The sequence below is a fragment of the Montipora foliosa genome, chromosome 7, assembly GCF_036669935.1.
Source record: "Montipora foliosa isolate CH-2021 chromosome 7, ASM3666993v2, whole genome shotgun sequence".
Classification (NCBI taxonomy): Eukaryota; Metazoa; Cnidaria; class Anthozoa; order Scleractinia; family Acroporidae; genus Montipora; species Montipora foliosa.
The window spans coordinates 32,242,110-32,257,109 of NC_090875.1; the positions used below are offsets into that span (position 1 = coordinate 32,242,110).

The 15,000-nt window shown below is 40.1% G+C and overlaps 2 protein-coding genes and 1 long non-coding RNA gene across 5 annotated transcripts in view; all 3 read left to right on the top strand.

The window, feature by feature from the left end:
- Nucleotides 1-937, top strand: part of LOC138010715 (uncharacterized) — a 1,927-nt gene extending 990 nt beyond the window's left edge. The window contains exons 1-2 of the long non-coding RNA XR_011124534.1: nucleotides 1-8; nucleotides 796-937. The exon at nucleotides 1-8 is cut by the window's left edge and continues 990 nt beyond it. This is a non-coding gene — a long non-coding RNA (uncharacterized lncRNA). The remainder of the gene's footprint in view (nucleotides 9-795) is intronic.
- A 2,235-nt stretch (nucleotides 938-3,172) lies between these two features.
- LOC138011826 (E3 ubiquitin-protein ligase TRIM71-like) lies at nucleotides 3,173-9,365 on the top strand. Of its 3 annotated transcripts, none has more exons than XM_068859045.1 (2): nucleotides 3,173-3,767; nucleotides 3,867-9,365. In XM_068859045.1, the coding sequence occupies exon 2, from the start codon at nucleotides 5,075-5,077 to the stop codon at nucleotides 7,307-7,309; it is 2,235 nt and encodes a 744-aa protein (XP_068715146.1). In that variant the 5' UTR covers nucleotides 3,173-3,767; nucleotides 3,867-5,074; the 3' UTR covers nucleotides 7,310-9,365. The 3 variants fall into 3 exon arrangements, with proteins under 3 accessions (XP_068715146.1, XP_068715147.1, XP_068715145.1); XM_068859046.1 differs by having other exon boundaries at nucleotides 3,880-9,365; XM_068859044.1 differs by having other exon boundaries at nucleotides 3,173-3,494; nucleotides 3,595-9,365.
- Nucleotides 9,366-11,925: 2,560 nt separating this feature from the next.
- LOC138011825 (E3 ubiquitin-protein ligase TRIM71-like) overlaps nucleotides 11,926-15,000 on the top strand; it is a 3,868-nt gene continuing 793 nt past the window's right edge. Inside the window, exon 1 of the mRNA XM_068859043.1 lies at nucleotides 11,926-15,000. This exon is cut by the window's right edge and continues 793 nt beyond it. Coding sequence (XP_068715144.1) covers nucleotides 11,954-14,194 — 2,241 coding nt within the window. The 5' untranslated portion in view covers nucleotides 11,926-11,953 and the 3' untranslated portion in view covers nucleotides 14,195-15,000.

Below are 15,000 nucleotides of genomic sequence, written 5' to 3' on the forward strand. Positions count from 1 at the left end.
GTGTGTGTGTTACGACCCACAAATGCAAGCAATAATTTACTGAAACTACTCTGCTCGTTTAATTTAAAACTATTCTGAGTGGTCTATTGCCTGATCAAATTAATTTACTCTCTTGTATAAAACGTTTTCTAATTTGGCAAATAAATGGATTGCTGTTGTTGTTGTTGTTATGTGTTTTTACCTTGAGCTCATACGTCCACTCAATAAGGAGAGCTCCTGCCGTAATCTCGTTCCCAGAGCCCGTGCGTCTACTTATTATTATTGGTATTGTCAATTTATTCTTAGCCAGGAGCCCATTACCCGGAGCTTCCATCTGTTGTATTGTACCCTTGAGTCAACCCTGTCCCGTATCTTTCTATATTTAGAACTACTACATTTTGACGTATGTGACGTATGTGACTGAGAACATATGTGAAGTGGTTCACATACGTCACTTACGTGTGTGACGTAATAAATGGCTGACCATGGGTCTCCTATAAGTGGCTATTGTAAAAACACCCCGTAAAGCCCCCCTGCGAGGTGCTTCTAAAAATAGAAAGATACGGGACAGGGTTGACTCAGAGGGTTAATATGGAAGATGGAATAATGGGCTCCTGTCTTAGCCTATTACTGTTCAAACTCAAGAATTGATAAATACTATACTACTATCTCGTATCAGTTTTTTGGTTCTTTTTTTTTTCATTTTGTTTGTTTGTTTTTTTCCTCTAAATGTACATCCATTAGATTACTTAGATTTATTAATTTCATTATTTATCCTCTTGTCTATTCTATTAGTTGTGTGTGTGTCATTTGCAGTACGACCCAGAAATGCAAGCAATAATTTATTGAAACTACTCAGCTCGTTTAATTTAAAACTATTCTGAGTGGTCTTTTGCCTGATCAAATTAATTTACTCTGTTGTCTAATTTGGCAAAATAAATGGATTGCTGTTGTTGTTGTTATGTGTTTTTACCTTGAGCTCATACGTCAATAAGGAGAGCTCCTGGCGTAATCTCGTTCCCAGAGCCTGTGCGTCTACTTAAAGAGAACATGCGCCTTTCATATTTCAGAATGGGAAGTTTAAAAAGCGATGACGGCTACGACAATGATGGCGCCACAAGAAAATAATATCATTGGTTAAAAGAGGAAAATAATCGTGCTGCACGTGCGGCACGCATTTTAGCACATATTTTTGCGGGAACTGGATGTTTCTAAAGCCGCCCGCAAACGAGGAAATATTAGAGAGCTTTAGATTCTAGGACGAGAACGACTACGAGTACGAGATTTTCTCACAGAATAAGAATGAGCGCCCGCAAACCAGCGTCATTAGGGAGCTTTAGCAAAGACGACGGGAACAGCAACGAGAACGTCATTACAAAACATAAATTCTCATTATTGTAATCATTTCACGACTATTCCAAGTTTTTTTAATGTGAGAAAGGTATGGCAATTCCTCAGGAATGAAAACGTTATGAGCGGCGCTTTATTTAGAGGAGAAAATGAAAAATTCTCTTCAAATGCTGACGTCCTTCATAAAACCTCAAATTTGATCATTTCACGTTGTTGTTTTGCTGACGACGGCGAAGAAATAGACAAAAATGAAAAACGCACGTGCAGAGCGTGCAAAGCTTTTGTCTTTGCCCACCAAATATGCAAATTTGTGACGTTCTCGTTGACGTCGCTGTTGTCGTTGCTAAAGCTCCCTGTTAACAACGTTAAATGAACAAATTTGAGGTTTTATGAAGGACGTCAGTATTTTATAAACTCTTGTTCTTAGGCCATCGTAGCTTCATTAGGAAAATAACACAAACAGCGGTGATAAACATTGTATTCCAACATTTTAGCGTCCGGAAAAACTGACTTTCACTGTAAAGTTAAAGAGACTTTGTTCATTCAAGAGCTAAAGCCTTCCCTTAATGTAAATATTAGTAGTGAGAAGTTATTGCTGTTTTAGCTATTACTTTTCATTATGTCTAGACACGTACTGCTGCAGATCATTTTTCTCAGTCTAGGTTCCAGACCCCTATTGTTTACGATATATATATATAGTTTTTAAAAAATTGTAACGGTCACTTTTGAAAATGTGTGTTGACTAGCATGCGAAACGTCAAGTTTTATAAAAATGCGTTGGAATACAATGTTTATCACCGCTGTTTGTGTTATTTTCCTAACGTCAGTATTTGCACCTAAATTGCAATTTGAAAATCGCACATTTGCGATTAATAAATCACAAAGTGCGATTTGTTGCACTTTTGCGATTTTAATATAACCGCAAACTCGTGAAATTTATGCCTGCGGGCTCGTGGTCCAGGGTGACCCAAAAACACTGACCCCGGTCCATAGACCCCTCTACGGAATGGGTCCACGGACTGCCTCACGAACCGGTCCACGGACTACCCTTACAGACCCCCTATACGGACCACCCTAAAACAACATAGAAATGAAAATAAATAAAAACTAAAGATTTGACTCACCAGTTGTCTGGATAGACCACTCGTGTCACTCGTGTCGGCGAAATCCCAACCGTAACGTTCCGCAAATTCAACAGACTAAGGCTCAGGCTCGGGTACAAAGTCTATTAATCACATATTGCCCCTTCGTTTGATGTGGACCGGAATCCTCCGAAAAAGATTGATAATAAGTAAGTTCTATTTGTATTTTCTTTCTTTCCCTCTGCCATTTTGTTCGGATCATTCTCCCGCGGGTTTGTGAACTCGCCCCAGGCTTCATGATCTCTCTGTCCTGAACAAAATGGCGGAAGAACTTAGTTTCGAAGCACTCCGGTCAACAGCGAAGGAAAAGACAACACCTGAGCCTTAGTCTGATTTGCGGACCGTAACGGCTGAGATTTCACCGGCAAGAGTGGTCTATCCAGACAACCGGTATAAACAAGTTTTCAGTTGTTATTTATTTTTAATTCTGTGTTTTTTGGGGTGGTCCGTAGAGGGGTGGGGGGGGGGGGTGGGGGGGTCCGTAGAGATAGTCCGTGGAAAGGTCCGTAAGGCAGTCCATGGAACCGGTCCGTAAGGCAGTCCATGGGCCGGGGGTCAGTGTTTTCGGGTCACCCCGTAGTCCAACGTTTTGATTCTTTGGAGCACAGACGAGACTTGACATGACTGCTCTCCTCATGATCAGCCGTCTCGGAAACAATTTCCGAGGCATTAAGTGCTCAGGAATAGAAAATATCCTGCAAAGGTTGGTCAAGACAACGTGAACATAGGCGTTGTTGCTTGCAATATTTCGGCTGGCCAACACCAGCCTTCTTCAGGTTTATTGAATGGATAAATGCTAGTAACAAGATCTTTATATTTACCGGAAATGACATAAAAATGCTACGTGATGTGTTATAAAAACGGAAATGCATAAAAAAGAGGAGAGAGAATAATACATGATAACAAGATGAAAAAAACAAAAGAAAATTAAAAGGTAGCTAAACTAAATTACGTTTCATCTCTTCTGTTAAGGCATCATCTGTTAAGGCATCTTCTGTTAAGGAATCATCACAGAAAAGTGAGGTAAGGATAGGTTTTAATTTTTTCATCACTTTTATTTTGATTTATGGCGAATCTGTCTGAATTGTAAGCTTCGTTTCATTGCCATGTTTTCAATTTTCAGAGGTCGAGATTACAGAATCTTTATCGTAATGCCTCTATCCCACCAACCGCTCCTTCTCAGGTTTATACGATATTATCTGCCTTCATCTTTACCTGTGCGGTTACAAGTTATTATTAACGAATGATACTGAATCGTGTAGAATGGGGGAAAAGCAATAAATCAGAGAAACAGAGGTCGGTAATGCGATATCAAGTCTACCTTGTTTTGTTTTATGGAATCTTCCATTTTATGTTTCGAAACCTAAATGGTTTTTAAAGCATATTTTTATACAGCTCTCGTTTCCAGGTCACCCGAAAGGAGGTGGAGTTCAAAGCGGTCGACCAGCACGTAAACTGCTATCAAGTTAGTGCGAACCAAGCACTTTTTAATACCAATTTTTATCATGAAATAACATGAATTTAGGATAAACCCAGTCAATAATACGGACTTTCAACTTGATTTTTATTCTTGCTCTTTTTAAATAGTGACCTTATTCTCTAAAACTGTAAAATACATATATGTAATTAAAGTAGTCTGTGCGCCAAAAAAATCAATTTTGAAGATCAAAAGTTTGAGTAATATCCACGTTTTTAAGTTCGGTTTTGGCTGCATGTTTTCATATCATACTGCCCTCAAAAAGCACGAAATGCAGTCTCAAACAACCTAATTTTCAAAATTTCACAGGAGAATTATTTCCACTCGTCATTTCGTTTTTTTCGTTGTTTGTGATTCTTTTGTCGATTTCTGTTCACTTAGCTCATTGCAGTAAAGTATTTGTGTTCGTTCGCAAATCAAATTAAAGTTATTAATCTGTGGATGTAACAAGCGCGTCGAAGCTTTGTCTTTGGCCCCGACAATATTGTGGTGTTTTCGGATAATGTTCTGAAAATTGGTGTCAGTTATGAATAATCAACAACAATTTAAAAAGATTAATGAATAATTGAAAGGAACACCCAAAGAATAATGAATAACCGAGGTCCTATTATTCAGCTTCTAACCCCGACAAAGTTTATCACAGTTGCGATTTATAAATCGCGAAGTTCGTAATCTTTCGATTTGTAAATCGCAAAGTTGGGGATCGTGCGATTTATAATTCGCAAAGGTACTCAAATGTGTTAAGAGAAGCAGTATCGAAACCGTTATACTATGGAATCTCGGTTTTGTAAAATGTTAAGCTCCTTTGTCCTAATTCGTTCATAAAGCCATTTCTATTATGCAAAGCTCCGTGATCTCAGCCTACAACACTTCACAAAGGTCACCTATTTGCCCTCCATTTATCGCTTTAATTGTGTTATTTTCAAAGCTCGCTGGCTGCATAAATTAAAAGCCAAATTTCTGGGAATCAGAGAACCAAAACAAAACAATCAGCAGACTTTTAAAACACATCGCAATGATTGGCTAATGGTCACCTGATTCCAAGAAAAGCTAAAGATAGAAATCACGAGACTTGGAATATCATAGTCAACGGCACCCAGTTCAAGAAGGCGTGGAGATTAGCAATATGGATATCCCAAAGTTGCTTTTCAATCTTCGCGAAGAAGCCTCGTGTCCGGTGTGTCAAGACATCCTTAGAGATCCAAGATACCTTCCATGTTTGCACAGTTTCTGTCTGCACTGTTTGATCAAATGGCATCGAGCAAGTGGTGGTCAAGTTGATCTGAGGTGTCCGAAATGCCAAGGCCGCTGTAGAGTTCCTGCAAGCGGTGATTTGAAAGATCTTCCCACAAGCTTTTTTCTCAGCGGCTTCATCGATGCCCTAGCTATTAAAGAATCTGACAAGACGCAAGTAACATGCGGAAACTGCGATAAGAAAAGCTCTAAAACCTCGTACTGCTTCGAGTGTTGCAAGTTTTATTGTGATGAGTGTTTGATTGGGCACAACATCATGCGAGGCTACAAAGATCACCGCGTTCTGGCCGTGAAAGATTTTCAAGAAAAAGACTATGAGGTAGTAGTGAAACGACCCGTGTTTTGCTCAAGGAAGGGACATGAGAAAGAAGAGCTAAAGTTCTTTTGCAAAATTTGTCCCGAAAACTCAGTTTGTCAAACTTGTGTCATCTTAGATCACGCAGGACACAAAGTAACATTAATACAAGAGGAAGCCGAAGCTCAAAAGATCGAGTTAGCAGGTCTAATTCAAACGCCAAGAGACAACTTGCACGCAAAGGTGAAGATGGTCACTCAAATTGACGAGGAGTACGCTCAGCTTGTTCAACGAAGCGAAGACATGCTAAGAGACGTCGATGTTTTTGTTGATAACTTAATGAGAATGCTTCAAGAGGAAAGGCAAAATATCAAGTCAGCAGTGGAAAACGAAACCAAGAAATCGCTGGAGAATCTAACGACCAAAAAAACAGCAATTCAACAGGAAATTAAGGAGATGGAATCAGCGCTGGAAAAAGCCGAGAAACTTTTAACACAAAGCTCAGACGCCGAGTTGGTTCAACTAAAGAAACCATTGCAAACCATTCTAGAACGGGTAGTGAAGCCAGTTGAGCGCGATCCTGCAAGCCTGTTTGAATTAGTTTTCGTGGAAAATAACAAGATCCTGGAGACAATCAACAGCGAAGGCATTGGTATTTTGAAATCTCCAACTGATGCAAAGGAATCTGGTGTCGAAGGCAAAGGACTTTGTGAAGGAACTGTTGGGCGTGAAGCTCAATTCATTTTAACGACAAGAAACGCGGCTACAAAACAATGCTACAATAAGAATGACAATGTAACGATAGACTTGAGAGACGAGCGAGGGCAGGAATGCATAACCACATCTCTTGTTAATGATAACAAAGACGGGACCTACAAAATCAAGTATTCTCCTACATCTGACGGTAAAATCAATTTGTCAGTTAAGGTAAACGGGCAACATATTCGCGGTAGCCCTTTTCCTGTTTTAATTAAATCTTTCAATGTCAATCCTGTTTTATCTTTTGGAAAACAAGGCTCGCATAATGGAATGTTTCTTTGTCCTCGAGGGGTTGCAGTTTATTCTAGGGATCAAATCGCAGTCACTTCCAATCACAAGGTGCAGATATTTGACTGTAAGGGCAATTTTCTTAGATCCTTTGGTCGTCTTGGTAGCGACAAGGGACAGTTTCAACACCCTAGAGGAATAGCTTTTGGTAAAGATAGCAATATTTTTGTTGCAGACTGGGGAAACCATCGAATCCAAATTTTTAATGAGGAGGGGAGGTACTTGGGTATGTTTGGTGGGACAGGAAGCCTTGATAGCCAGCTTAAGAATCCTTGGGGTTTATCATTGGATTCCAATAGCAATATTATTGTTAGCGATTGGGGAAACAAATTCATTAAGTTCTTTTCCCCTGATGGAAAGTTTCTAAGAAAGATAGGTGGACCCAGTTCTCTTAGTGGTCCTGCTCGTTGTGTTCAATCTGGTGATTATCTCATTGTGTCAGACATTTGTGATCACAGTGTGAAAGTATTCACCCAGGAGGGGGACTATAAGTATCAGTTTGGCACAGGAGGGACGAGAAATGGAGAGCTCGTTAATCCCTCTTGTTTGTCAGTAACTAAATCAGGACATGTACTTGTCTGTGATAAGGGTAATCATAGAGTGCAAGTTTTTGAACTGAATGGTAAGTTTGTTGGTAAGTTTGGAAAAGAGGGCAGCAGCTTAGGAGAGTTTAAGTATCCATTCTCAGTAGCACTCCTCAGTAATGGCCAAATTGTTGTGTCTGACAATGATAATCATCGCATTCAAATATTTCATGAACCTTGAGCAGACACTTGCTAAAAGCCAAGTAAAAATAGTCTATTATCTAAAGAAAGTTTGATTTTCAGCTTTCATTAACCCTTTTTACTATCTGATTTGTTTGTAATTTGTTGAAGTTTGTGTATTTTTGAAGGATTTCAGTTATAATGAATATTGTACTGCTTTGTTCCTGAGATTGATTTCTGTAAAAGGGAACATAAGGTATAGCTGTTTTTTTTTTTTTTTTTACATTGAAATTCATCTTATAAGAAATCTACTTGTAAGAAATCATGAATTTTTAGCAGCATGAATAGCCCACTTTCGATATATTAAAATTCAGTCGTAAGCATCATCTCGTGGCTCCGGGGAAAAAACTTATACAAATCCTTATATTTCTTCCCCAGAGCCTCCAGATGATGCCTTTCGTTTAGGACTGATCGAATTTTAATAGATCGATATTGGTCTGTTATATTGCCCAGTGAGTTCCGGTGTTGTTATCATGAACTGAGCCATGACTGATTAAAGTGTTTGACTTAGGGCCAGGCCAAACGGGAAATGTTTGACGTTCAAACAACATCACATTGTTTGGTGACCAAACATGCTGATATTGAAGTGAGTGGCAAAACGGTTAAAACATGTTTGATCTAAAGGCGCCCGCAAACGAGGAAACAATGTTGCGGAAACAAAAGTTTCTGAATTTGATCAGACACATTTTGCTTCCTCAGCGAATGTTTCCTCGTTTGCGGGCGCCCTAACACAGATCAAACTCCAGAAGCAAAGAACTATGGGTCACAATTACGTAAACAAAACGTGGATACAAGCGGCTGAGCAAGCGTGGTACGCATGCGTTCGCCAATCATCTTTGATACGGGTGGCTAAACGAACTAAAGTTCACCCATCAAACACGAGAACAAAAGAAATGCTTTAAGTTGTTTCATAGAATGTTTGATGGCCTTGAACTTTTATCAAACACGATCAAACAGCACCAAAGAAGGTTAAGGCGTTTGATTTTGTTTGGTCGCCAAACATTTCCCGTTTGACCAGGCCCTGAAAGTGCTACTACGACCAAAAAAATAATTCTTCTTTTCTTTGGATTTCAAAACTATGTTAACTAAACACTAAGTAAGCTAAGTTTTAAGTTCTGATTTTAAAAAGACACCTGTTTATTTTAACTGGAATTTTGTTATTTGTTGGTCCGCCATCACTAACTTTAAATCTTGAGACAGCTGGATCGAGAAGAAAATGACGTCAAAGAGACTCACTGGTTTAAGAATGCAATGCGACCGTGTACGCGGCTGAATTAATATGCAGCACGGGGTTTTCGGGCTTTCAGATTTTTAAACTCGTGTTTTGCATATATAATAAGTTGCGTTTACACTCTGAAATATTAAGCTAGTGAGTCAATCACGTCACTTTCCCCAGATCCAACTCTCTGAGGTCCGATCGGTCAGTTTTGAACGTGAGTAATGGTGGACCGTGAAATCCGCCCCCGTTACATTCAAAATAAACAGACTTTGCCAGTCGGGTTTTAAGCGAAGACGCTTTCAAAATGCGAGGAAAAAAAGAAAATGAGTTTTTTGATCCTAGTAGCACCTTAAGCGAGTAGTTTTCTTTGAAGCTTCGATTTGATTAAGAAAATAATGCAGTTCACTTTTTAGAACGTTTTTAGCATTTATATTTAATATTTTCGTAATAATACACCCATATCACTCAATGTACAAACAAAAGATTTTGCCCGTCTAGCCTCTCATTCAGTGTGAGGCTGGACGGGCAAAAACAATGCAAAGACAAAGCCTTTATTCCCCATGGACTCCAAAATGGCCGCCGAGTGATAAAGGTGAATTGCAGGCGCGACAGCAAATAATTGTAAAGATAACGTTGTAGCTCCTCGTGTTAAGTGCAAGTATTTACCCTTGTTACTTAAGAATATGCTTGATATTCAAATAAATGTACTGTGGAATCATTCCGCAGAAGCAATATGGTAGCTTTAGTAAGTATATTATCTTTATAATGATATACAAGTGTTGTGAACCTTGTGATTGAAAGTTAGAAGAAATGGAAATAAAGGTCTTATGTGAATATGTTTGTTTGTGTTTGTGTTTATTTCCCTAGGGCTTGGGTGTGTATGATATAGGGATAGGTTCTGGGGGAAGGTGACAGTAAATCTTTTGCGAAATGTGGGCATGCTGGCTTTGTACAGAGCCTCTTTGTAACTGTAAGCTGGAATAATCATTCGTAGGGCGCACCTTTGCTGACACTCTAGTTCATCCGAAAAGGATGCTGGCAGCCCGTTGCGAAAAACTTAAGCAGCAAATGTTGACAGTCTCGACTCGAAACGCGATCCTCGATGTTTCGAGAATCGACCATCGAGTTTCAAGATTAGAGAATCGAGTTTTTGAGAGTCAAGTCGAACAGAAATTTCGAAGTGAAACATAACTTCTCGCTTAACAAGCGGCCCCCTTTATTCGCACAACTGTCACAGAAATATCGAAATATTTTTTCACGATCGCGCCTATGCTCATTTTTTTAGAACATCGCTCATGTTTTCTTGACTTCAGCAGCGTTAATGAGTGCCGAATTACCAGGATGTTATTGATAAACCCTAACCAGGATGCTGAAAAATTCTAGGAAACACATTTATAATGAGTCACACATGCACACAATGAACTTTATTTACACTAGAATTTAAGCAAATACATGCTACTATTTTCTAAATAAATACTGAAATCTGCAATAATTACTAGATGGTTAAAGATGAAAAATCAACCGCCATGAAAGATGCAGCAGTCAGTATCAAATTTAATTTTAAAAATTGCAGACTTAAATTTACTTAAAGGGGCACTGTCATGATCTGCGCATGCTCAAGTTTGTTTGCTCTCGAGCCAACGGAAAATTCTAGCCGCCATCATGGATTCACGCGAGAATCACGTATATTCGCGGGAGTTTCTTTTTTGTCCACCATGGCCCTCCCCAGTGGACACCATTTTGAATTTGTCGATTCAACTTGAAAAAAAGTTAACCTAACACTTTTCAAGTTTTCACAAGACGCTAGCGCATGCGCTTCTCGTGACAGTTTCCCTTTAATTCCTGGATTATTCTAATATCGTTTCCAAGATAATTCCATGACTCACTAACGCAATACGGCAAGTAATGTAGACCACAACTGGTGGTATTTGCTCCAGGTGCTATAAGGAAGTTATCTTCCCGCAAATTAATGCTGCAATTCCGTGATGTGAATAACTTAGAAATGTATTCGGGAGCCAATACAAGAATTAAAATATTATAAATTCTTCTATTATACAAAGTGGGATGATTTATGCCCTCCTGCAAGTCATCGCGGCTTTTAGAAAATATTTCTCCAAGATAATTCGACAAATGAAGGAAACAAATGAAAGAAAATTCTTGATTAAAACAGATTTTCTTGATACACGCTCATATTTCCTACCCCCCAATCAAAGCGCACTTCCGACAACACATAACCAATCAAAATTCGTGTGGTGTCACAGCCGTGTTTCCATAGGTAAAGTCTGCTTACGAGCCAAGTGGTCCAACACGCCAGAGCCTATTCCCGGTTTCCGTAGCATGAAGCGACTAGGAGTATTTCGACTCCCCCTGGATGGGATGCTAGTCCATCACAGGCTAACCCCCAGCATTAAGTTCGCCGGTACCCATTTATACACCAGGTTGGAGAGGGGGCATCGTGAGAGTAAAGTGTCTTTCCCCAGAACAACACAATGTCCCCGGCCAGGGCACGAACCCGAACCACTCGCTCCGGAGTCGAGCGCACTAACCATGAGACAACCGCACCTCTGCCGTGTTTCCATACTCTCATCTAAACACAGCTATTGACCAATGAGAGTGCGCGTACTATCCCAATTATTTTATGATTATAATATAGAAGTTTTTGTTCTTTAGTTTATACCAGTTCTCTAAAGAAACATTATCGAAAGTCTTATACCATGTAACCTCGGTTTTGTAAAATGTTAAGCTTCTCCTTTGTCGTAACTCGTTCATGAACCATTTCAAGAGAAAATGAGGGGACAGAGAAGGAGGCTCCCGGTCCAGCCCTTGGGATATGTCATGTTCACGAAAGTTATTTTTAGACGAGCGGAAGTCTTCCGAGACGTCCGCATGCAGGCCAACCTCGGTCCGATGTTTGAAAGAAAATATATATTCATCAGCCTTCCACGTGCGCCATCATTTTCTCTTTTCACTAAGAACCTGAGAGCGAAGCAAGACTGCATGCGGACGTCTCGGAAGACAGACTTCCCCTAGAACAAACACTTCCGCTCGTCTAAAAATAACTTTCGTGGACATAACATATCCCGGCCAACACCTTGAGCCTCCCTCTCTGTCCCCTCATTTTCTCTTGACCATTTCTATCATGCAAAGTTCCGTGATCTCAGCCTACCACACTTCACAAAAGTCACCTATTTTATCCTCCCTTTATCGTTTAAATTGTGTTATTTTCAAAGCTCGCTGGCTACATAAAAGCCAGATTTCTGGGAATCAGAGAACCAAAATAAAACAATCAACAAACTTTTAAAACACATCGCAGTGATTGGCTAATGGTCACCTGATTCCAAGAAAAGCTAAAGATAGAAATCACGAGACTTGCAACGTCATACTCAAAGGCACTCAGTTCGTGAACGAGTAAAGCCGATTAGCAATATGGATATCCCAAAGATGCTTTTCAATCTTCGCGAAGAAGCCTCGTGTCCGGTGTGTCAAGAAATCCTTAGAGATCCAAGATACCTCCCTTGTTTGCACAGTTTCTGTCTGCACTGTTTGATCGACTGGCATCGAGCGAGCGGCGGCGAAGTTGATTTCAGGTGTCCGAAATGCCAAGGCCGTAGTAGAGTTCCTACAAGCGGTGATTTGAAAGATCTTCCCACAAGCTTTTTTCTCAGCGGCTTTATCGATGCCTTAGCTATTAAAGAATCTGACAAGACGCAAGTAACATGCGGAAACTGCGACAAGAAAAGCTCTAAAACCTCGTACTGCTTCGAGTGTTGCAAGTTTTATTGTGATGAGTGTTTAATTGGGCACAACATCATTCGAAGCTACAAAGATCACCGCGTTCTGGCCGTGAAAGATTTTCAAGAAAAAGACTATGAGGTAGTAGTGAAACGACCCGTGTTTTGCTCAAGGAAGGGACATGAGAAAGAAGAGCTAAAGTTCTTTTGCAAAATTTGTCCCGAAAACTCAGTTTGTCAAACTTGTGTCACCTTGAATCACGCAGGACATAAGGTGACATTAATCCACGAGGAAGCCGAAGCTCAAAAGATCGAGTTAGCAGGTCTAATTCAAACGCCAAGAGACAACTTGCACGCAAAGGTGAAGATGGTCTCTCAAATTGACGAGGAGTACGCTCAGCTTGTTCAACGAAGCGAAGACACGCTAAGAGCCGTCGATGTTTTTGTTGATAACTTAATGAGGAGACTTCAAGAGGAAAGTCAAAATATCAAGGCAGCAGTGGAAAACGAATCCAAGAAATCACTGGAGAGTCTAACGACCAAAAAAACAGTGATTCAGGAAGAGATAAAGAAGATCGAATTAGCGCTGGAAAAAGCTGAGAAAGTTTTAACAAAAAGCACAGACGCCGAGGTGGTTCAGCTAAAGAAACCATTGCAAACCATCCTAGAACGGGTAGCACAAGTGAAGCCAGTTGAGCGCGACCCTGAAAACTTCTTTGAATTAGTTTTCGTGGAAAATAACAAGATCCTGGAGACAATCAACAGCGAAGGCATTGGTCTTTTGAAATTTCCAACTGATGCAAAGGAATCTGTTGCCGAAGGCAAAGGACTTTGTGAAGGAACTGTTGGGCGTGAAGCTCAATTCAATTTAACGACAAGAAACGCGGCTGGCGAACAATGTTATAATAAGAATGACAATGTAACGGTAGACTTGCGAGACGAGCGAGGGCAGGAATGCATGACCACATTTCTTGTTAATGACAGGAAAGACGGGACCTACAAAATCAGCTATTCTCCTTCATTTGAAGGGAAATGCAATTTGTCAGTTAAGGTAAACGGGCAACATATCCGCGGTAGCCATTTCTGTGTTGTAGTTAAATCTTTCAATGTCAAACCGGTTTTATCTTTTGGAAAACAAGGCTGGAATGATGGAATGTTTAGTTATCCTTGGGGGGTAGCAGTAAATTCCAGGAATGAAATCGCAGTCACTTCCCAGCACAAGGTGCAGGTATTTGACTGTAAGGGCAATTTTCTGAGATCCTTTGGTCGTCAGGGTAGCGACAAGGGACAGTTTCAAAACCCTAAAGGAATAGCTTTTGGTAAAGATAGAAAGATTTATGTCGGAGACCACGAGAACCATCGAATTCAAGTTTTTAAGGAGGATGGGAGGTACTTGAGTATGTTTGGTGGGAAAGGATTCCTTGATAGCCAGCTCAACTATCCTCGTGGTTTATCATTGGATTCCAATGGCAATATTATTGTGGTTGATAACGGGAACAAATTCATTAAGATATTTTCCCCTGATGGAATGTTTCTAACAAAGATAGGTGGACCCAGTTCTCTTAGTTCTCCTGTTCATTGTGTTCAGTCTGGTGATTATCTCATTGTGTCAGACTGTGGTGATCATAGTGTGAAAGTATTCACCCGGGAGGGGTACTATAGGTATCAGATTGGCACAAGAGGGAATGGGAATGGAGAGTTCAATAATCCCTATTGTTTGTCAGTGACTAAATCAGGACATTTACTTGTCTGTGATCTAAATAATCACAGAGTGCAAGTCTTTGAACTGAATGGTAAGTTTGTTGGTCAGTTTGGAAAATACGGCAGCAACTTAGGAGACTTTAGGCATCCATCATCAGTAGCGCTCCTCAGTAATGGCCAAATTGTTGTGTCTAACTATGGGAATCATCGCATTCAAATATTTGATGAAGGTTGAGCAGACACCTGCTAAAAGCCAAGTAACAATAATCTAATCTAATCAGAAAACATGAATTTTTAGCAGGATAAATAGCCCACTTTTGATATATTAAAATTCAGTCCTAAACAAAACGCATCATCTCGAGGCTCCGGGCAATAAAGTCAAAAATCCTTATATTTATTCCCCAGAGCCTCGAGATGGTGCCTTTTGTTTGGGACTGAATATTAGTCTGTTATATTGTCCAGAGAGTTTCGGAGTAGTTATTATAAGCTGAGCCATGACTAATTAAAACTAATTTAATTGTTTGACTTAAGGCGAGACCAAACGGGATATGTTTGGCGTTTAAATACCATCAAACATTGTTTTGTCACCAAACATGCTTCTGTTGAAGTGAGTGACCAAACGGTTAAAACATGTTTGATCTAAAGGCACCCGCAAACGAGGAAACGATGTTGCGTAAACATTGTTGCCGAAGTAAATGTTTCCCCGTTTGTGGCCCCAGGGAACATTTGTTGCGGAAACAAAAATGTTTCTGAATTTGTTCAGAAACATTTTGCTTTCTCAGCAAATGTTTCCTCGTTTGCGCGCCGTGGAAACATTGTTTCCTCGTTTGTGGGCGCCTTAACTCAGATCAAACTCCACAAGCAAAGAACTATGGCTCACAATTACGTAAACAACACCTGGATACAATCGGCTGAGCAAACGTGGTACGCATGCGCGCGCCAAACAAGTTTGATACGGCTGGGTAAACGAACAAAAGTTCACCCATCAAACACGAGAACAAAAGAAACGTTTTAAGTTGTTTGATAGCCTTCAAATTTTAG

Coding starts and splice junctions, on each gene's coding strand:
- LOC138011826 (XM_068859045.1), top strand. CDS start 5,075: ATGGATATCCCAAAGTTGCTTTTCAATCTTCGCGAAGAAGCCTCGTGT.